General features: G+C 40.3%; 1 protein-coding gene across 4 annotated transcripts in view; it reads left to right on the top strand.

Moving 5' to 3' along the window:
- Window positions 1-23405, top strand: part of map1b (microtubule-associated protein 1B) — an 83885-nt gene that overhangs the window by 22296 nt on the left and 38184 nt on the right. For all 4 annotated transcript variants that reach the window (XM_034300586.2, XM_026921649.3, XM_034300588.2 and 1 more), the window contains exons 2-3: window positions 6313-6414; window positions 12882-12964. In XM_034300586.2, coding sequence (XP_034156477.2) covers window positions 6313-6414; window positions 12882-12964 — 185 coding nt within the window. The remainder of the gene's footprint in view (window positions 1-6312; window positions 6415-12881; window positions 12965-23405) is intronic.

Raw genomic sequence — 23405 nt, 5'->3', positions numbered from 1 at the left:
ACGGCTTCTAGTTGGAGCGTGTGGTGATGATCTTGGAGACAGTGACGTCATCAGTGCACTTGCTGGTATAGCTGGTCACTGATGTCATGTATTCCTTGGAGCACCATTTTGGATCCGGAGTGGCTGCTGCATGCTACTGCCACGCTGCCATCTTGGGTGTGTGTGTGTGTGTGTGTGTTGTCAGTCCAGTCTCCGAATATTGAGGAGTCTGATGACTCCTCAAGGAGGCAGGAGGGTGAAGACTTTGTGTGAGGGGTGCGTGGGGTCATCCAAAATGCTGGTGGTTTTGTGGATGCAGCGGTGAGGATGGGGGGTGGAAGATGTCTTGTCCTCACAGAAAGGAGAGATGCTGCTGGGCTTTCTTGGTTCTCTTGACAATCTCCACAGAGAAGCCGCTGATGTTCAGCAGAGAGTGGTCACTCCTTGCTTTCCTGAAGTCAACAACCGTCTCTAGTCTCTTGTTTTGTCTACATTCAGAGACAGGTTGTTGGCTCCGCACCAGTCCATTAGCTGCTGCAACTCCTCTCTGTATGCTGACTCATCATTCTTGCTGATGAGACCCACCATGGTTGTGTCATCAGCGAACTTGATGATGTGATTCAAAGTATGCATTGCTACACAGTTGTGAGTCAGCAGATTGAACAGCAGTGGACTGAGCACATAGCCCTGGGGAGCCCCAGTGCTCAGTGTGATGGTCTTGGAGATGCTGTTCCTGATCCGGACTGACTGAGGTCTCCCAGACAGGAAGTCCAGGATCCAGTTGCAGAGGTAGGTGTTCAGGCCCAGCAGGTTCAGCTTTCCAATCAGGTGCTGAGGAATGATTGTGTTGAATGCTGAACTGAAGTCTGTGAACATATGTGTCTTTTTTGTCCAGGTGGGTGAGGGCCAGGTGAAGGGTGGTGGTGATGGCATCATCTTTGAGCATTTGGGGCTATACGCGAATTGCAGGGGGACCAGTGAGGAGCGAGGAATGCTGTCTGGTCCAGTAGCCTTCCATGGGATAATTCTGTGTAGAGTTTTCCATATATCAGCTGTGGTTAGATACCTGGTTGTTGGGAGGAGGGGTGGTTTTCCTCTTCATCACACCATTCTGTGCCTCGAACCAAGCGTAGATGATGTTCAGCGCATCTAGAAGGGAGGCATCACTGTAACAGGCAGGTGATGTTGTCCTGTAGTTGGTGATGGTCTTGATGCCCTGCCACATGCGCCATGTGTCTCCGCTGGACTTAAAGTGGCTGTGGTTTCTCTGTGCGTGTGCTTGCTTTGCCTCTCAAAACAGTCCTGAAGAGCAGAGATGGCTCCTGCTGGCCAGAATTTCACCTGCTTCAGAACTAGTTTGGAGTGTCTGACAAGAGGTCTGTATGCTGGGATTAGCATAACAGACATGTGGTCTGAGTAGCCGAGGTGGGGGCGGGGCTCCACCCGGTACATGTTGGGGATGTTTGTGTAAACAAGGTATAGCTGCAAGCGGCAATCTGCAGGGTCCAAGCAATCCTCACAACTAGCGACCCCAGTGGCCAGCTCTTGCCAAGATACATAGAATAATAAAGATACCATAAACATACTTATCAAGTTTTGTGACAATCGCTCAATACTAGCTGTGTGAAATGCCTGCTAAAACTGATGTTTTTGAAGTAGTTCAGTATTATTAAAAATTCAGTTAAATGTACCAGACCAAATTTCAGCCCAATTGGACTTTTGGTTCCTGAGAAACCACTATTAGGAGTTAACTCCAACCCCTATTGATGACCACACCTCAACCTTGATGTCCTCAGAACTTTGTATTGAACATATCTATCACGTTTGGTTCAAATCATGATATCACAGCTATTTGAGTAAACCAGCTCTGCCTCCTTAGAATTGGTTGGTGTGTGGCAGCCATATTGTTTATAAATCTCACATGCTTCGATGAGATCAGCAAAAAACTAAATCTTCCTTCCTCCACAGTTCGATGTATTGTAAAAATGTTCAAAGTGTGTGTGAATGAAAACAGACAACGTACAAATATAATTGTAAGTGAAATCCAGAAAAAAACGGATAAGAAACAGCAGAAAGGATTGGTTTAGAAATCAATGAGAGATACATGATACAACTTGGTGCACGAGCTATTTGAGACTGGATAAGCGAGCATGGTGACGAGCAGAGTAATGCAGCCTCAAGAATAAGAAAGCAATTGTGAAATTTCCAAAAGAAAATGCACAGAAAAAGATTCTGGAGTACTATTTTCAGATGAATCCAAATATAACTTGGATGGATCTGTTGTCTGAGTGTTTGAATGTGTGAAAAAAGCCAAGTGAATAATTGCAACCAAACTGCACTAAGCATACGATAAAGCATAGAGGTGGCTAGGGCTGTTTTTCCTGCAGCAGTGTTGTGAGCTTGTGTTCACTAATTGCAATATGAACTAAGAAGGCATTTGGATGCATAGAGACAAAAGGGTTTTTTCAGCAGGATAATGATCCAAATCATACCAGCCACCTTTTGAAAGAACACTTTGCCAAAAAGAAAATGAGTCTTAGATTGGCCCTCCCAGAGCCCTGACCTAAACCCTATACAGCATATGTGGGATGCAATGGAGAAGAAATTAGCAGAATGTTGATGCTCTCATGTGGATGAACTTAAACTTCTTTGGTTGAAACTTGGAGGAAAATGTGACAGAAACGGAAAAAATGTTACATTCCATGCCCAGATGATGCCAACAAGTTCTGTGAAACAAAGGATAAACAAACTAAACACTAAAACACTGTAACTGATCTGTAAAGAAGCCACTATTCAGTGTCCAAATAATTTTTGTCTAATATTAAACAGTATATTTATTATATTTGTAATTTTTTAAACATAAAAAATGTGGCAAACATTTTGGTTAGAAAGTGTGCTTGTGGTACCTTTCCTTAAAATAAATGCTACTTGGTTTGACATTGTTTACTAATGCAGTGAAATTCATACATTTGTAAGTGTGGCTTAAGTGTCCAAACTTGTTCGGGCCACTGTATATATACTATATGGCAAAAATTATGTGGACACCTGACCAGAACACCCATATGTGGGTCTTCCCCAAACTGTTGCCACAAAGTTGTAAGCTCACACTTGTATAGAATGTCTTTGTATGCTGCAGCATTAAGATTTCCCTTCACTGGAGCTAAAGGGCCCAAATGATTTCTTTACTCTTTTTCTGAACCTCTATACAACACTTTGGTCAGTCGTGTGGCTGTTTTTATATGTGTTATATAAATAAATTGAACTTGAACCTGTTTCATCACTACAATGCCCCTGTGCACAAAGCGAGTTCCATTAAGACATGGTTTGCCAAGTTTAGTGTGAAATAACTCGAGTGGACTGAGCCCTGACCTCAACCCCAAGAACACTTTTGGGATGAATTGGAATGCTGACTGCACACCAGGCCTTCTCAATTGACACCAGTGCCCAATCTCACTAATGCTCTTTTGGCTGAATGAGCGCAAATCCCCACAGCCAGATTCCAAAATCTAGTGGAATGCCCAGAAGAGTGTAAACTGTTATAACCTGATTATGCCCATGGTTTTGTAAAGGGCACATTTGGGGTGGTCAGGTGTCCACATACTTTTGGATATAGCACTGGAAATGCAAGGTACATACCAGCAACATAGGTGCTTCGCTGTTAATTTAACCAATCGGTCTTATGAAGTGAGACAATTCCCTTTTTAACTTTATAATTTTTAAATAAATTTGAATAATTTTAAAGATTTCCAATGAAAAAATAAGTTTCAAAGTACAGTAATGTTAATGGGAATAATGCTATTTTTGGATCTTATTTTTCTTATTTTTTCCTCGACATTAAATAGACCTCACTGACTGAGTGAATGTGTTAGTAAACACAGAGTAAGATCGCATGCAAAGGGAGAAGAAAGGAGATTGATTGGGGTGTGTGCTATTCCCTTTGTTTAAAGAAATTGATTTTAATGAATTTTAAATTTAGTGATTTTAATGAACAATTTGCAGCTTTAAATTACTCAACACAGTAAAGCTTTTAAAAGCAATTATAGTGAACACTATCCAAACTGTTGCAGTCTTCTTTTGTGATGCTTTTTCAGCTTTTACCACAGCTTCTTTCAGTTGTTTGTTTGGGGGGTTTCTCCCTTCACTCTCCTCTTTAGGAGGTGAAATGCATGCTGTGTCAACTGGGTTAAAGTATGGTGATTGACTTGGCCAGTCTAAAATCTTCCATTCTTTTCCCGTGATGGAGTCATTTGTTGTGTTGACAGTGTATTTTGAGTCACTGCTATCTTGCTGCAAGATGAAGTTCCTACCAAATAGATGCATTTCCCAATTAGATGCATTGGATGCATTTCTCTGTAAATTGGCAGACAGAATGTTTCTGTAGATGTCTGAATTCATTATGCTGTCACCATGACTTACATCATCAATAAAGATTAGTGAGCCTGTTCCAGAAGAAGCCATGCAAGTCCAAGTCATGACACCATGACAGTTTTTGTCATCAATTGCAGTTGTTTTCCTTGGCCGACTGTTCAGTGTCTGGGTATTAGAACACACATGGTTTCCTTCTTTTTCAGGACATTCTAAATTGTTGTATTGGCTATACCCAAAGTTTGTGAAATGGCTTTTATCGCTTTTTTTTCCCCCCCTCTTTTATTGGCTTCAAAATGACTTGATTTTCTCCCATAGACAGCTCTCTGGTCTTCATGTTGGTTTATCCTTTTTAACAATAAACGTAGTCTTCACAGTTGAAACGCAGGGCTCAAACCAAGAGTAGACATTCAGAGCTATTAGCTATTGTTTAAACAATCAATCTAACAGGGCATACCTGGGCAATGAGAAACACCTGTCATGTTTCAATATTTTTGGTCTTTTTTTTAAATTTTTTTATTTATTTATTTATTTTTTTTACAGTATATAAAGTCACAGGTGAAAGAAAGTACAGGGCCTAAATAACAATTGTGTGGTCCTCACCAACTTCTATAAACAAAAAGTCCCAAAATTCCCAAAAAGTAAACCAACACTAAGAAACCAGGTGGGGAAAAAGTATACTCTTCCTACTTTCACAGTCATTTGGAAACTTGTAGTCATCGAGACAGTGATGAACTCCACTTTATACCACAATATTCTTGAGGCAAATGTGAGGCCATCTGTCCAACAGCTTAAGCTGGGCCAAATCAGAATGGCCATCTGAATGGCTAAAGAAGAAGAAAAATCAAGGTGTTGGAATGGCCAAGTCAAAGTCCGGAGCTCAAACCCATTGAGATGCTGTGGTGGGATCTTAAGAGAGCTGTGCATAAACAAATGCCCACAAACATCAATGGACTGAAGCAATGTTGTAAAGAAGAGTGGGCCAAAATTTCTCCAAAATGATGTGAGACTGACAAACTTCTACGGAAAACTTTTTCTTCAAGTTGTTGTTGCTAGAGGTGGTTCTACATATTACTGAATTATAGGGTGTGCAAGCAGAGTGCTTATATTAGATTATATTATACACTGATCAGCCATAACATTAAAACCATGTGCCTAATATTGTAGTGGTCCCATCAAAACAGCTCTGACCCGTCGAGGCATGGTCTCCACAAGACCTCTGAAGGAGTGCTGTGATATCTACACCAAGACATTAGCAGCAGATCCTTTAAGTCCTGGAAGTTGTGAGGTGTGGCCTCCATGGATCAGACTTATTTGTCCAGTACATCCCACAGATGCTCGATCGGATTGAGATCTGGGGAATTTGGAGGACATGTCACCATCTTGAACTTTTTGTCATGTTCCTCAACTAGCCTGTCAAATCAAATCAACAAAAGCATTTTTTCTGATAGCCAAGGGTTAGCTACAAGGTAGCTACAAGGTAGCTCAATTTATAGCCCACCATGAAAAACCATTTGCAGTGGCTCATGAAAGTTGTCTCTATAATGTGTCCAAAGAGATGCAAGAATTTAACATTAGTCTTGCAAGAAATGCAGTTGCCCATTGAATCAAAAAATATGTCATCCACACTACAGTAGAAAGTGCCAGGACTTAATGAGAGCCACCTTTGTGATGTGCTTGAAATCTCTACAACAAAACTTTCAACCGACTTGACAATAATCTTTGAGGCCAACGTTCTAGATCTATTCCCATTTGAATTATTAACTGGTGAGTGGAATCTGAAAAATCTTTATCTTTATTAGTTAATGGAATAAAAACGTAATCAGGCAGGCCTACTTTTCTTTAATTTGTATCATTACAGAGTCTGTATAGTGGCACATGTCTAAAACTAATCTCTGATTAGACAGATATTTACAGGTTCTGTGCCTGATAAAAGAAGTACTTTTCTGCTTTTTCTCTTTCTCACAGGAATTCGTTCATGGGACACAAATCTCATTAACTGCAACTTGGACCAGGAGCTGAAGCTGTTTGTTTCTCGACACTCAGTTAGGTTCTCTTCTGATGTGCAAGGTATGCTGAGTAGTTCAGATTGTATCCTTTTTAAGGAATTAGGATTATGCCATTATAAATTTGAATTTGAATGCAAAAATCTGAATTTCACTGTTATTATTTTGAATTTGTATCATCTGAAACTGAATGTCATGGTTTGAAAATTTCCCACACTTGAAAATTCCCACACTTGAAATTCAAAATAAAAAAGCTTTCAGTAAGTAAAATCTGAGTAATTTGCAGGCAAAAGCAGTCAAACACAGAACCTCGTTACAGCATTACAGAATGATGAACTAGTGAACAGGTGAAGCAGCTAGTAAAATTTTATCACAGATATTAGGCAGCATTTTGATAAAGTTAGTTGGCTATATTCCTAAAAACAAACAAACAAACAAAATTCCCAAAGGAAAATTCCAGTAATCCACAACTGAAATAATTACTCAAATGTGGGTATAGCTTCAGATTTGCTAAATTGTAGAATTAATCTTTCAGCCAAGAGTACACCAAGAGACTTGTTGGCTTACTGTTGTGTCTTCCCTTTAGGCGTGTTCTAATCCAAATATAGCTACTAATGGATCTGGAGAGCAAACTTTGTCAAAAATATTAGAAAAATCTATTTGAGCATGTCCAAAGTATCCAAAAGTTCCTTTTTGTATTTTTCGTTTTGCAAACATTGGGGAAATTTCTGTGGAGGAAAAAAAAACCTTGTAACACTTGTCTTTTGAATAATGTAGCCTATGTTCATATTTAAAATTGTATCAAATTATGCCTTGTGCTTGTGTTAACTGAGCATTTATTTATTGTTCTCAAGAGCATCCTCCCACAGCTCATTGGAAACAATCTCACACACCAATCTTCTCTTTCCATGGAGGAGTATTAGTGTTGTCATCTGGCCAGTGTCTCCAGTAAAATAAGAGAATGTTTAAATTAGCTGCTCAGTAATATAATTTGAAATGTTGTATACCAAAACCTCCATCTGATTTCTACTTGCACCAAAATATTGATTAAATTCAGCAAGCATCATAGAGGTCTTTGGATTTGAAATTCATATAAGGAAATCTGGTGTATACTGTCATTGTATTGGGGAGGTGTCTGAATGATGTCTAATAGCTGTAGCCAAAGGCTTAATGCATAGCGCAAACAAAAAGGAAGAAAGGGGACAACCCTCTGTATAGACAAAAAGATGGAGAGAGCTCGCTGTTAGTAAACACTGATGCTGTAGGCTGAGCATTTAAAATATTTAGCAATTTTATTAACATGTGGCGAAAACCAATTTCAGATAGCACACACATTATATACTGCTTCTTAATTTGAAAGGCTTGCTCTGTATCCAACAATAACACGGAAGTATACTCGTGTGGATCAGGAGCTTTGTTATTTGAAAGTTCTTTTTTTATAGTTTCATCGAGCTCTTCTAAAGTGATATCAGACTCAAGAAGCTCAACTGCTTCTTTGCTGAATTTAGGAAAATGCAGCTGTGCCAAGAAACCGTCTAAGACTTAGGGGCACATCGGCGTAGAAATCAGCTAGACACTGATCAATTCGAATTGGACCTGTAATCATTTTACTGGTAATTTCTGCCTATATTCATTACACGATCACAGATGCTTTTTAAGGGTTTACTTCTGTGACAGACAACTGACACAATGCGAGACAGTGGGCCCAGGGAATAGCAACAGTGAGCTTTATTTTTAAACTTAAAACGGGGATACAACAAAAATAAACAAAAACTTGGCTGCTTTCCAAAGGCAATTCTGTGGCTTCCTTTTCTCTCTCACACACATGCAACTCACTGACAGAGACAGAGAGAGAGAGAGAGAGAGAGAGACAGACAGACAGACAGACAGACAGACAGATTGTTAATACTTGTATTTCCTCATTATTTTACTTACAAGCAAACAGATGAAAGATCAATAGTTGATTTCAAGTGTAGCGTTTGCATTTGGAATCTGTTGCTTTTAATTCACAATATGAAGTCCAAAGAGCTGTCACTGCTATAAATCAGCTTATTTGATTAAGCTGAAATCTGTCGCATAGTACACTGCATAATTCAGCTACTGCAGCTGTGAGTGTTGATTTATATACACACACTGTACACTCAGGATCTAGTGCCAGAATTTGTACTTATCTAGAATTTAACATAGGACAGTGGTCAGATTCTGCTTTATTCTATGGTGCTTTAACTATCTTGCAAACAGTGATGCCAAAAGTCAGAAGATCTTGTGTGTGACTAAATTTGTAAGTAGGGGCTAGAACACGCTGACTAACAGCAATAGAATCCATAATGCACACAAATGCTATCCTTAAAGGTAGATTTTAATTTCCAGTAGGTCTCTGTATTGTAGTAAGTGCAAATAGATGTTTTCTAAAAGTAGCAACAGCAGCATATGTATCTATATATCAGGATATCTATTTAAGACCATATGCTGTGGAAAGCAACAACAACAACAACAACAACAACAAAACTGGGTGGATAAGATTGAAGCAGGTGGTTTTTACTTCTTCAGCGGATGTTCCAGCATGAAGCTTGAGGGTCAAACAAATATCATTATCAAAGATCATCATTGTTCATTAATGTGAATGTGTGATGCTCCTTACTAACTTCCTGGACAGGGTTGCAATGGTTTAAATTAGGCCAATAGTTTATATTTATCGTTATATGTTTACAATTTGGGAAACAGAACCAAATAAAATCTTTAGAAAATATCACAGGCAGGTTCAAACCTAAACAATTGTGAGTGGGATTAAAAACAAAAACAGGCACCCCTCTAGTTGAGACTAATTATGTGTCCCGGACACTAATTGGAAGGCTGTTCCATAACTGTGGGGCTTTGTAAAAGAAAGCTCCGCCCCATGCTGTAGCCTTCATTATTTGAGGTACCAACAAAGAGCCTGCACCTTTTGATCAAAGTAGGGATGATGGATTATAAAAGGCCAGATCAGGTACTGAGGTGTGAGACCATTCAGTGCTTTATAGGTCAATAGCAGTATTTTATAATTGGTGCAAAATTTTACTGGGATCCAAGGCAGTATAGATAAGATAGGGGTGATGTGATGTCATATATTCTGGTTCTAGTAAGGACTCTGGCTGCTGCATTCTGGACTAACTGGAGCTTGTTTATGCACCTAAAGGAACATCCAGACAGCAAAGCATTACAATAATCCAACCAAGAGGTAGCAAAAGCATGAACTAGTTTTTCTGCATCATGTAATGATAATATATTTCTTATTTTAGCAATATTTCTGAGATAAAAGAAGGCTATCCTAGTAATATTATCTACATGAGCTTCAAATTAGAGACTGTAGTAAATAATCACACCAACGTCTTTTACTGCTGCACATGATGTAACTGAAAGGCCATCCAGAGATGACAAATAATTGGCTCACATTATTACCCTAGGAACAGGATTATATGGGTTGTCATCCACAACAAACACTTTGACAGGACCATGTCCAAGTAGAACTGTGACAATACTACTATTATTTGTATACTTGTAATTATGTAATCATGATTACAATCATGTAATCTAAAGCTTGTCATCAGCAACAGAATCCAAAGACACTGTAACCCTATCTAAAACTTGCATCCATGTATTAAGTTACACAGGGGTTTCCTGCTAGCCAACAAAATCAACGTGACAGACATTTTTGATTTTTTTGACAGGCATTTGTGGGTTTTTTTTGTATGCCATTATTCTAAAATATAGTCCTCTGCCAAACCATGTCAAAGTTGTCTATAAAGCCCATTTACATAAACAATCTTAAAGGCATGTATTCAGAGTAAACAATTCCACACCCTGGTTGGGGTGGGGCAGTGGGGATTTCATCTCCTATGTGCTTTAACTCCACATATTCTATACAGTGGGTAAATTAATCTTTGGATTATTCTAGAAGCCACAGCCTGAGGAGAGAGAGATAGGTTTATGTTATTGGGGATAAGTAGTGAGGCCTTTAAGTGGGCTAGACATTTAATGATACAGGGTCACAATGGAAATTTTCTCTGCCCTTATTAGTGAGATTTGCTGCCTCTTGGAGGAAGTAAAAACCTAGACATTTCTGGCTATATGACTATCAGTTAGGTGCCACCATAAAGACATGGACCAATTTGTTGGTACCCTTCCACAAAAAAAGAAGAACCCACAATTTTTTTTTGATTCAACAGAATGTTTTAAATGATAAACAAATGAAAATGGCATGGACAAAAATGATGGGACCCTTAATCTAATATTTTGTTGCACAACCCTTTACAGTACAGTGGAGCTTTCAATGAGACTTCTGCACCTCTCAACAGGTAGTTTGTCCCACTCTTCCTGAGCAACCGCTCCAGCTGTCTCAGGTTTGAAGTGTGCCTTCTCCAGACTGCATATTTCAGCTCCACAGATTCCATAGAGGTTTGATAGAATTCAGATCAGGGCTCATAGAGGGCCACTTCAGAATAGTCCATTGTTTTGTTCTTGGATGCTTTTACTGTGGGTTTTGGGTCTTTATCATGTTGGAGGACTCATGACCTGTGACTGAGACAGAGCTTTCTGACACTGGGCAGTACATTTTGCTCCAGAATGACTTGATAGTCTTGAGATTTCATGCACAGATTCAAGGCACCCCGTGCCAGATGCAGCAAAGTATTCCCAAAACATAACCCAGCCTCCTCCATGTTTCATAGTAGGTATGTGTTCTTTTCTTTGAAAGGTTCATTTTTGTCTGTGAACATAGAGCTGTTGTGACTTGCCAAAAAGCTCCAGTTTTGGCTCATCTAAACAAAGGACATCCTCCCAGGAGCATTGTGGCTTGTCAACATAAAATTCCAGTCTGGCTTTTTTATGTTTTTCTTTTAACAGTAGAGTCCTCCTGGGTCTTCTTCCATTGAGCCCACCATCGCTCAAAAAGTGACGGATGGTGCAATCAGACACTGCTGTACCTTGACCTTGGAGTTCAGCTTGTATGTCTTTGGAAGTTTTCCTTGGCTCTTTCTCTACCTTTTGCACTATCCGTCTGTTCAATCTGAGGATGATTTTCCTCTTGTGGCCATATCCAGGGAGGTTGGCTATAGTCCCATGAACCTTAAACCTCTTAATAATATTTGTATCCCAAATAATCCCAAACAGCAGAGTGACTACTTTTCTCCATTTAAATAGGCTGAATGACTGATTACAAGATTGAAGGCGTGTGTGATACTAATTAAAGAAAACAATTGGCTTGAAATATGACTATAATCTGAATATTTATAATCTTTTCTAGGAGTAACATCAAATCTGTCCAGGCCATTTTAGAATATCTTTGTAGAATAAGCAATAATTTATCTCTTTTCACACTTTCTTTGCTTTACTCTATGACATACCAAAGGCATGCAGGTATACATGAGACAATTTCTTTTAATTTCATCACTTTTCAGGAGGAATGAAGCATTGTTTCAATGTGCTGTAAGGGTACCAACAAATTTGTCCACATCTGTAATGGCAGTTTAAGCAAGCTACTACTTGCACTGCCCAGAGCAGTCACTGTCATCATGGTACCATTATTTCACACTCCAATGATGATATCTGCAACAAAGATACCATGCTGCAGAACTTTGACAAGGTTTTTCCATGTTTGCAATGAGGAGAGCAAGACTAGGCTGTACATGAAGATGACTTTTCAGATCATCAAGGCAAGATTCAGTTGCATTTGTATTCTGAGTGTTTCCCCTGATTTAGCTTCCCATATTGTGTGCATGATCTGTGCTCAACAACATAACTACCCTGAGAAAGTGACTGAAAGTTCACCCTGATATGGTAGACCCCCATCATCCATAGTAACTGCATCCAATGCCTGTAACAACTTAACTGGCTCTATTAGATAACATTATTGCATTCATTTTTCAGTGAAAATAGATACAATAACAAGAACTTGTAAGGCCAATTTTTTTTTGTGCCAATCTTGCTCAAGAAAGGAAAAAGAAAAAAGTTCAAGTCAATAAATTACAAGACAAAGTTGGCATATATCCAATATCCAATGGGCATATAGCTAGGAGTCTGCTTATACAAGGCAGACAGTTATGTATGTATGTATGTATGTATGTATGTATGTATATATATATATATAAATGTATGTAGATCAACATGCTTTCCATTAATGGTTAGATAAAATTTGGTACATTTCTGGGTATATATATTTGTACACAGGGAACCAAATGACACAGACCTGTCAAGTAAACAAGGTACTACAATCCTGATAGAAATTATTGAGCCAAATCATAATTGATGCACAATTTAGTTAATTAAGTTAGATATAATCACCTTTTCACCACCATTTCACCACCTTCCTTTAAAAATAGAACCAATTAAAAAAGAGGAGTGCAAGCTGTATATTATTCTTCAAACAAAATCTGTTACCTGATTGCTGTCTTGTTTTAATAACCTCATCTCTTGATCCTGTTGCATTTTCAAAGTCATGCTAAAATGTGTCAAAAATAAGAAACTAATTTACTTTCACCTTTGTCTTGTATACAGGACAGAAAGTTTTGCACTACAAAAGCAGCATACTGGAGACAGTAGTTCTGATCAACCCCTCAGATGAAGCTCTTAGCACTGAGGTAATCCTTAAACTTCTATCTATCTATCTATCTATCTATCTATCTTTCTATCTATCTATCTATCTATCTATCTATCTATTGATCTATGGCCATTCTTGTGAGCCCAAGTTACCCAGGTGGCCCTGGCATTCCTCCAATCAGTCACAGAACCATGGTTTCATACCCAAACTTCCATTCTATTTCTTTCCTTCCAGACCACCAAGGCAGGTGTAGGCTATGTGTCAAAGTTGTCATGAGAGTCAGCGATAGCATGTGACAAATGGTTTTTAATGGAAGAAGGCACATCTTGACCTGTGTTCAAGTATTCTTGCCGGTCAGTTAGTTTACTCAATGGTCTAAGCTGTCAGTTCCATATGGCACTTCAGAGCCCTGACTGGATTCAGAGCCTAGGCACATTTTCACCTGCAAAAATAGATAGGCTGATAGATTTATTGATATACTGAGGCCTCAACATCTTTGTTAGGAATGCTGGGTTTGGTCATTGCTTGAACTTTTTGAATTCTGGTCCATACTGTGGAAACTGCTTTCAGTTCACTTACTCATCAGGCCGAAGAGTTGCCCACTAAAAGCCCCGTATTAAGCAAATGCCAGTTTATGTCTTCTAAGCTTAGCACCAGGGCCATATCTCATTATGGAATCAGTGGTGTAATGCAAAATCCGAGGACCCCCAACAAGAGAAATGAACGGGATCCAATGGGAATGGGGATGTGGGTGGGGATAACTGGGGCAAAACTATATCGCCTAAAAATGCAAGCTGGGTGGTTGCATTTTTGTATGTTTATAAATTTTCGATAATGTTTACAGACCATTGCTATTTTTTCCCATTCTAAACTGGCCCCCTCTCTCGACAAGGGCTGTCTACTGTTCCACACAACTATGAAAAACTTTCCACTTGCCTGCATACATGGAGAGTGCGGAGGTTGGAGATGTCAGTGAATTTTGTTTTTGAGTTTTTCTTCACAGCTCTCACAATGTTTCTGTCATGAACTGCTGTTGTTTTCCTGCTGTTGTTTTCCATCAAACCTTTCATGTCTGTTAGTCCACTAGTGGTTTCTTTCTTTTTCAGGGCATTCCAAATTGTTGTATTGGCTATGTCCATTGCTTGTGCATTGGCGCTGATTTTCCCTCTTTTCCCCACTTCAAAATGTATTCTATTTCTCCCCTGTTGACAGCCCTCTGGTCTTTGTTGGAGAATTTTCCCTATTCACAGAATAAAACCAGCAGACAATCTTATGAATCAAAAGGAGAAAAGTTTATTCTTCGTCTGCAGAGGAAGCACGCTTCAGCAATACAGTAGCAGTGAGTTATCACTTCATCTCTATGACAGAAGTGAGCACAAGAGGAGTTATAAATCTTTTATAGTGAGGTGTAAACAGTAGAACAATTTCTCATAGGTTACAAAATAATGAATATTCATAATTGTATCAAAAGGGCGCATATACATATTTCTACATTTCCTTGCATTCATCTACATTCTTCATCAGTTTTCATGTTGGTTTATCCTTTTTAACAACAAATGTATTCAGAAGTTCTGATACTAATGGGGGGAGGTTTAATGTGTTTTCTTATAGGTTGATTTTAGAGCATATGGATCTGAGCTGTAAAAATTCAAAGAAATGTTTATTTTCTAGTCCATGCTTCTTGGCTAGATACGGAAATGATATAAAGGTGTTGTTTTGTTTAAGGTGCATAATGCCTTTTTCTACCCATGTTGAGATGTTTGTTACTTCACAGTGTTTGAGAAGTCGGGGTCGTGCCATATGGGAACATGTTCAGTTAGTTGGAGTAGTGAATCTATAGTTTTATAAAATTTCCACCAAGCTGTTAAAGTCACTGCAATTGTTCAGTATCTAGCCATATCTCATTTGTCCGACTGGGTTTTATCCATTTGATATATATTGGCCTTGATTAATTGAGGTAATATTGTTGAAAGTGTGGGTCATCAAGTCCTCCATGAAATTTGGGTCTTTATGATTCTGGGTGTTTTTTTCAATAAAATTTAGTGGTTCTGAAATTGAGTGATTTGAACCAGGAAGGGGGAGGTTGAGCTGGGATCACTGAAAATAAATTAAAATTGAGTTTATGCGGGTCTGACAGCTTGGCAGAGATTTTGACACCATGATAAGTGATGTATTTGGTGCTTATGTGGATAGGTAGAGATTGTACTGTAGTTTCTGAGAGTTTCATGTTGAGAGGCAGCATAGTGGATTTGGTCCAGTTAATTGACTAATTGGAAAGTTTGGAATATTTTTTGATTGTGTAAATAGTTTTTTTTATTGAATCTGTAGGTTTTTGCAAGAAGAATGAAATGTCATCAGCATACAAACTGATTTTGTGTTCCATGTTTGTTGTTTGGATCTGTAAACAGTATGCAGGTAGTGGTAAGCAGCATGATGGATGCAGTGGATACATACACTGGATAAAAAATGCTGATGTGTAAATAGCAATTATGTGCAAATAACAGTCTGATATAAGTAATAGTAATAATAATGACAGATAGTGCAGTAAAGTTCAAGTACTTCAAATAATTTCATAGAACAGTAGTGTCTAATGCTAATATGTAGTTATTAGGGGGAGGCTGGCAGTTAGCGCTTGGAAGCTGAGTTAAGCATTAGTACAGCTGAAGGGGAAAAGCTGTTCATGAGTCTTTTTGTGCGACAATGCAGATTTCTGTAGCGACTTCCTGATGGGAGATGCACAAATAGTCCATAGTGGGGCGGGAGGTGTCCTTGATAATACCTCTCACTTTCCCCAAGCAATGCTTTTGGTAAGTGTCTGTAATGTTAAGTAACTGTGTTCCAATGATGTGTTGGGCAGTTTTCACTACCCGCTGTAATGCCTTCTGGTCAGACAATGTGCAGCCATTGTGCCATACTGTGATGCAGTTTGTAAGGATGCTCTCAATGGTACAGCGATAGAAGTTCACCATGATCTGAGGGAGCAAGGTGAGCTTTCTTCGGTCTTCTCAAAAAGTACAGCCACTGTTGCACCTTTTTCAGAAGAGAGGAGGTGTTGAGGTTCCAGGAAAGGTTAGTGGAGATGTGGATACCCAGAAACTTGAAGCTAGAGACCTGCTCTACCTCAGTCCCAGTAACAAAGATAGGGGTATGTTTGTGGCTCCTCAAGGACTTTTGGTAGTCCACAATCAGTTCTTTGGTTTTCTTTGTGTTAAGGTCGAGGTTGATATTGGCACACCATTTTACCAGATGTTGAACCTCTTCCCTGAAGGCTGTTTTGTGCTCATCTCTGATCAGGCCAGCCAACGTAGTGTCATGTGCAAACTTGATTATGGATTTGGAGCTATGCACAGGTATGCAGTCGGAGGTGAAGAGGGAGTAGAGGAGAGGACTCAGCACACAGCCTTGTGGTACACTGGTGTTTAGGATGATGGTGGTGGAGGAGCTGTTGCCAACTTGAACAGACTAGGGTCTGTTGGTCAAAAAGTCCAGAGTCCAGTTGCAGAGAGGGGGCTGATATCAAGACTGGAGAGTTTGGTGATCAGCTTGGATGGAATGACAGTATTAAACTAAAGTCAATGAAGAGCATCCTTACATAGCAGTTGCTATTTTCCAGATGAGTGAGGGCAGAGTGAAGGGCTGTTATGATGATAAGCATACTGATGGGGATCCAGTGATAGTTGTAGGTAGGCTTTCAGATGAGAAAGAACCAGCCTCTCAAAGCACTTGGCAATGATGGGGGTAAGAGCAACAGGACGGAAGTCGTTGAGCACTGTTGCAGCACTGTGCTTTGTGATGATCCAATTTTAAGGGGGTTGCACATATAAAAGTGCTGTAATTCCTACACCATTCGTCCAATTTGGATGGATATACCCCTAAAATTAAAGCCTGTCTGCACTGTCCTCATATTCCTTATTTAATTTCAAGTGTAATATACAGTACTCTAGTAGACAGCTAAACCTAACTTTGTCAATGTCCAAATATTTGTAGACTTGACTATCACCCCTGGAGGTCGGTCTTGCAGTATAGTAGCAGTTCATTAGCAATAAGTGTGGTTTGTCTGTGTTTTTTGGTTATGCATCATCCTGTATCCTTTTGTAACCATTGAATGGTAGAGAGTAAATGGTTGGTGTTTAATCCTTTGGAAGAGGGAGGAATTTGTACAAAGTTGTGGTTATGTGACAGGCGCTTTTTGGAGGAGTTTTCTACCAGTCTACCACCCAGCTCTTCAATGCCAGAATGTTGTTAGACTGCACAAGAATGCGGTTGTCATACACCATCAAGGCTTCTCTGTCAGTAAGAGTAAGTAAAATACCATATTTAGCTAACCTACTAAGCAACTGTAAGGTTTTGTTCAGCAGAGGTGTGGCGTATCTTTAATGCTATTGGGTGTTGTGTAAGTACCTAACTGCACTTCAGTGCAATGCTACTGACTTACTGTTTCAGAAGGAAATACGTGAACATTTGGAAACAAATCACAACTAAGAAGCCATTTTATATGGTCTTTAGGGACTGGTATCAAGTGTGTCACTGTATCATATGCTTTACAAACTAGGGGTCTCATTTATCAGTTGTGCACATGCATAGTTTTATGCATACACACATTTCTATGCAGTAAATGTGATTTTTATGAGGTTCTTCTTATGCATGAAGATTTACGTATATATTCATGCACACTCTTGTCCATTCGTATGCAGGAACTGCTAGTGGTAGAAAAATATAATCATGGGTAAACTGATTATGAGGAGCTCCGATCCCAATTATTGTCAATCATAGCACCATCATTGAAAGTGTAATTACTGATTTTGGTGCTCATGACAAGGTACAGACAAGTGGCTGATGAAATCTAAAGTAAAAAAAAATCTAAAGGGATAAAGGGATAATGTATTGCTTGAAGATTTCGCACATCAGCTTTGTGCAAGGACCTTGTTTAAGAAGTACAGGAAACTATTTGTGTGAAAAGAGAGATGAGTGACTCATTTCCTTGGTCTTGGCCACATTGAGTAGCAGATGGTTCTTCCTGCACCACTCCACGAAGTTGTTGACCAGGTCCTTGTACTCCTCTTCCTGTCCATCTCTACCTACACCACGACAGAGTCATCACAAAATTTATGACAGTTGCAGAGATCTGACCTGTACTGAAAGTATATTTCGTTATGCAGTCCATCATGTTGTTAATGTTTTCCCCAGCTGGTTCACATAACACTTCCCAGTCTGTGGTCCAAAGCAGATCTGCAGAGCCTCCTTTGCCTCTTTTGACCATCTCCTTATGGTCTTCTTTGTCACAGACTGCCTTAGAACAACAGGCCAGTATGTGGGTGTCAATAGAACCAGGTTGTGGTCAGACCTTCCCAGTGGGGGCAGAGCAGATGAAGTGTGTGCACCCTTCACACTTGCATATAGGAGATGTGTAAAAGTTTCAAGCCTTAGAGCTTTGGAAATCTATTTTTCATGCAAACACATACATGCACATCTGTGTCATACTTTTAATAGCAGATTTTGACATTGTTGTGTTTGGAAAATGATATGAAACAAGATTGTTAATATCAAAATTCATATTTTAAGTGTTGAAAAGTCAAAAACGTGAAAAATCATGTGTAAAAAAGGTGCAAATAATGTCTATCACACTGTGTGGCAAGGATAAGAGGGGGAGAGACAAGAGCCACGAGAGAGACAGCTGAGCTGCACATAATTGTGTGTATTTATGTTGGTGTAAGCCTTGATTCAGAAAGCACTGGAAACTGAGAAAAGTAAAAAGAGTGAAATAAAATGCACCTTTGAGTTGTCCCAATCCTGCCTCCCTTTCCTCATTCCCACTGAACGAGGGAGTGTCACACCAGTGCTGAAACCCAGGAAAATTTGGGAAGATATGCCCTCATGGAGTCCTCGCCACTCTCACTCTCATTGATGGAGGTGGGGGCACTGGTACTGGTCCCCGAAGCACGAGTGAGTATTCATGGGGGTATATACCTTGCATTGGTGGATTCAGGCTGTAATCTAACCTCAATTCACCACTGCCCGGTTCAAGATGAGGCACTGGATACAGCAAGGTGAGGTGTGTGCATGGGGATGTGCATGAATATCCACTACTGGCCATGATGATTCAATTCCAGGGACGAAAACATAAAATAGAGGCATGGTGTGTTTAGTCTGAATTTTGTGCCAATTTTTTTTATTTTTCAGTTTTGTCATTGGAAAAAGTCATTGCTACTACGTACTGATGGTGTTTATGCTTCTGTGGTGGTCTTATTTCTAGTTCATTTTGCTACAGTATTAAATAAGAACCTAGGAATATTTTTATTATCTTCTATTAAAGTGAATAGTTATGCTGATCTAGCAGTGCAAAGAGCCTTTCTATAGCTCAAGATGCTCTCCTTCCATACAATTTAAATACTACTAAGTTAGTTTGATGGCATTTATGTTCTAATTTCCAGTGGTCTGTTTTATGGTGCATGTGTGATCATTATACCAGGGTGCTAGTTTTTTTTCTCTCTAATTAGTTTTCTTTTAAGGGGAGCTACGTTATCTAGAGTGAAGTGGAATGTTGACTCTAAGTATTCAGTTGCCTGATCAAGTTCTGTGGGTTCAGACAGTGATCCAATCAAGGTTGATAACTGTGGGGGATTACTGGTAAAACTATGTATATTAGCTGACTTAATTTGTATGTTTGACATAGTAGCATGGTGAAGTGCATTTATTACGACGAAGACACATTTTAAATGAGATGAGGTAATGATCTGAGATAGCTTCAGACTGTGGAAATGTGACTATATTTTTTATATTTAATCCAGATGTTAGTAATAATCAGGAGTGTGTTCACCATTATGAGTGGGCCCTATTATGTTCTGAATAACCACTACTGAATCTAGAATAGACACAAATGCTGTTCCCAGTGGGTCACATGGATTATCAACAGGAATATTAAAGTCTTCAACAATTAATGCTTTGTCTACAGAAACAAGCAGGTTTGAGATGAAATCTGCAAAATAATACAGCCCTGGGGGTCTGTAAATAATAATTAGTGAAAATGACAGGGGAGACCTAGCATATCATTATAAATAACTGAGATGTCTAATCCTCTTCTGCCAGATAGACAAGGGTGATGTATATATAGTCCCCTCCAAAAGTACTGTTTCTTTTTGCTATACGCTGAAAACATTTAGGTTTGAGATCAAAAGATGAATATGAGACAATAGATCAGAATTTCATTTTTCGTTTCCATCTAATTACATCTAGATGTGTTAAACAACTTAGAACATGGCACCTTTTGTTTGAATCCATCCATTTTTCTAGTGGTCAAAAATATTGGAACATGTGACTGATAGGTGTTTCTTTTTGCCCAGGTGTGCCCTGTTAGATTGATAATTTAAACAATTAATAGCTCTTAATGTCTACTCTTGGTTTGAGCCCTGGGTTTCAACTGTGAAGACTGCATTTGTTGTTAGAAAGGATAAACCAACACAAAGAGCGGTCTTTGGGAGACAAGCAAGCCATTTTGATGCTGAGAAAAGAGGGAAAATCAATCAGAGCCATTGCACAAGCACGGGGCATAGCCAGTACAACACTTTGGAATCTCCTGAAAATGAAAAACCACTGGTGTCCTAACAACCATTCACCGAACTGGTCAGGCAAGGAAAACAATAGCAGTTGATGACAAACATTGTGAGAGCTGAAGAAAAACTCTAAAATAACAGTCAGTAACATGACCACATCACAATCCATGATTCAAAGAAGACTTTGAGGGGGCACAGTGGCTTAGTAGTTAGCATGTTTGCCTTGCACCTCCAGGGTTGGGGGTTCAATTCCTGCATCTGCTCTGTGTGCGTGGAGCTTGCATTTTCTCCCTGTGCTTCAGGGGTTTTCTCCAGGAACACCGGTCCCAAACCCCATCTCTGCCTCTGTCATAGTTACAGTCGTAGTTATGAATAGTCCTTACTACATTAACAAAACAACAAATTAAGCAATATGGTTATATCCTGTTACTATGAATTATATGTTTACATTGTTTTAGATTTTATATGGATAATGGGATGGTATAAAATGGTTTCCACCTAGGATCAGAGTGAAATCGGCTGTTTTTAGACACTCAGGTCCCAAATCATTTCTCTCTGCCACTGCCTCTATTCATTGTTTAAGGTGGTATATCTGCCGTGCGTTCCCTCTATCAGTTCATAAAACCTCAAAAGGCCGTTGGCAAGCAATTTGAGTTGGAGATGGGAAGCAAATTCTCCTTGCGGGTGTGCCTATTGTTAAGCTGTTGTTGTCTCTCCTGAGCCTGCAGCAAATTTTCCAGTGATAAGTGTCCCAATGTGTGGAGATCCAGAACATAATGAACTTCATTTTTTCCTGGGGGGTTTGTAGTGTCCTCCCAATTTTCTTTAATCACGTCCAACACACCCTGGGGCTTGGGGCACCTCCTGGACTGCAAAAAATTGGGGTTCCAACCATCTATCACAAATTTGGCTATCCAATATATGAATTATATTTGGAAGCATTTTATTAAAGCACTCCACTAACCCATAAGATTGAGGGTGATGTACGGGATCTCTTTAGGGATCCCAACTCAGGACATTATGAAAGAGTGCATCAGCCATGCTCTTCATAGAGATTGTTAGCATAGGCACTGCTTTGGGATATCACATCGCATAGTCCACAAGAACTAATACAAAGTGATATCCTCATAATGACAGGTCTAATGGCCCAATGGGATCCATGCCAAATCTTCTGAAAGGGATCTCGATACGAGGGAGGTTGCAATAGTTTGTTTTTGGTGGCTAGTGGATTCACCAGCTGACACTTGCAGCAAGATGTGCACTCAATAAGGTACTCTAGCCAGCCGTTTCTGCGACAGGATTTGAGCATTGATTTTACCAGGTAAGCAGGTTGATCTTCAATGTCAAGAGGAGCTGGTGGGATGGCGGACAGGATGTTAGTGGCTAGGGGCCTGGGTATGTGGCAGTGTCGTGGCAGATCCAGCTTGTAGTTGACCACGTTGTCAAAGGTCTCTGGTGGTGAGCCAGACTTTCTCCCAGCTGGTAGCAGGGGGTCTCTTCTCTGTGCCATTCCATGTTCTCCTTGTTTGTCTGGGCCATGGCAGGAACTGGGCCCAATCCTCCTGTTTATCCGTACAGAACTTATGCAGGAACCGGCCGATCTCCTGGTTCACTCTCTCCACCTGCCCGCTGGCTTGCGGGTGATACCCTGAGGTCCGGCTTATGGTTATCCCAGTTTTTCCATAAAGCTGGACCACACTCAAGAGGTGAACTGAGGGCCTCAGTCACTCACAATGTCCTCCAGAATCGTGAAGTACCAGAACATGGCTGAAGAGGAGCTCAGCTGTGGCAAAGGCTGTGGGCAGAGGGATGAGATGCAGCGATTTCAAGAACAAACAAGCTGGACAGGAGGAGACAGTGCACATCCGCATGCATGTTTGGCCACCAGTATTTTTTTCGCAGCAGATGGCAAGTGCGTTGTGTGCCTGGGTGGCCCATAGCTGCAGAGGTGTTTGCCCAGGTGATAAGTTTGGCATGCAGATTAAATGGTACAAACAGTTTGGGGGCATGCACGGGGATTCTGCTGCTGAGGGGTGCGATGGGCTGGTCCAATTCCCAGTTGAGGAAGTAAGAGGGGGGAAGAAGGAGCTCATCACTGCCATTTCATGGGCCGGCAGTGTGCATGCGTGACAAAGCATATGCCTTGGTTTTTTCTGGTAGGAGAGGTTGAACTGGAACCGAGCAAAGAAGAGGGAACACCGGGATTGATGGTGGTTCAGGCGCTTCACAGACTGGAGGTACTCAAGTTTTTTTGTTGTCGGTGAATATCATGAACAGGTGAGTGGCCCCTCCAGCCAGTGGCACCACTCTTCAAGGGCTAATTTCACGGCCAGCATCTCCCGGTTCCTGATGTCATAATTCTGTTTGGCTGGGGATAACTTCATAGAGAACAAAAAGCCACAGGATATAGTTTAGGCTTCTCCCTGAACCATTGGGACAGGACAGCTCCCACCCCCATCTCAGAAGCATCTACCTTTAGTAAATGTCGCTTTGAGCTGGTTGAGGGCCTTCTTGGTTGTGGGGTTCCATGCCAGGTGCTTAGGCCCCTTCCTGAAGTTAGGGGATGCGCTATTGGGCTGAATCCTGGAGGAAACACCGGTAGAAGTTGGCAAAGCCGAGGAATCACTGCAGGCCCTTGACCCGCTTGGGTGTTGGCCAGTCGGTGATGGCTGCCACCCTGGCCTGGTTCATTGTGACACTGTCTGGACTGATGATGTAGCCCAGGAACGAGATTGTGCTCTAGTGGAACTTGCACTTTTCACTTTTGATGTACAGCTGATGCAGCATGAGGTGCTGGTGGGTGCTCGTGAGGAGCATGGGATCGATCATGGTCCTCTGGGCTTTCCACTGAAGTTGAGGCCATGATGACCTGAGGTGCCTGGATACAGTGGCAGTGAAAATGAAATGACTAGCAGGTGATTTCCTTATCCA

Source organism: Pangasianodon hypophthalmus, chromosome 27, assembly GCF_027358585.1.
Source record: "Pangasianodon hypophthalmus isolate fPanHyp1 chromosome 27, fPanHyp1.pri, whole genome shotgun sequence".
NCBI lineage: Eukaryota > Metazoa > Chordata > Actinopteri > Siluriformes > Pangasiidae > Pangasianodon > Pangasianodon hypophthalmus.
This window is presented reverse-complemented; position numbering and strand designations above follow the sequence as displayed.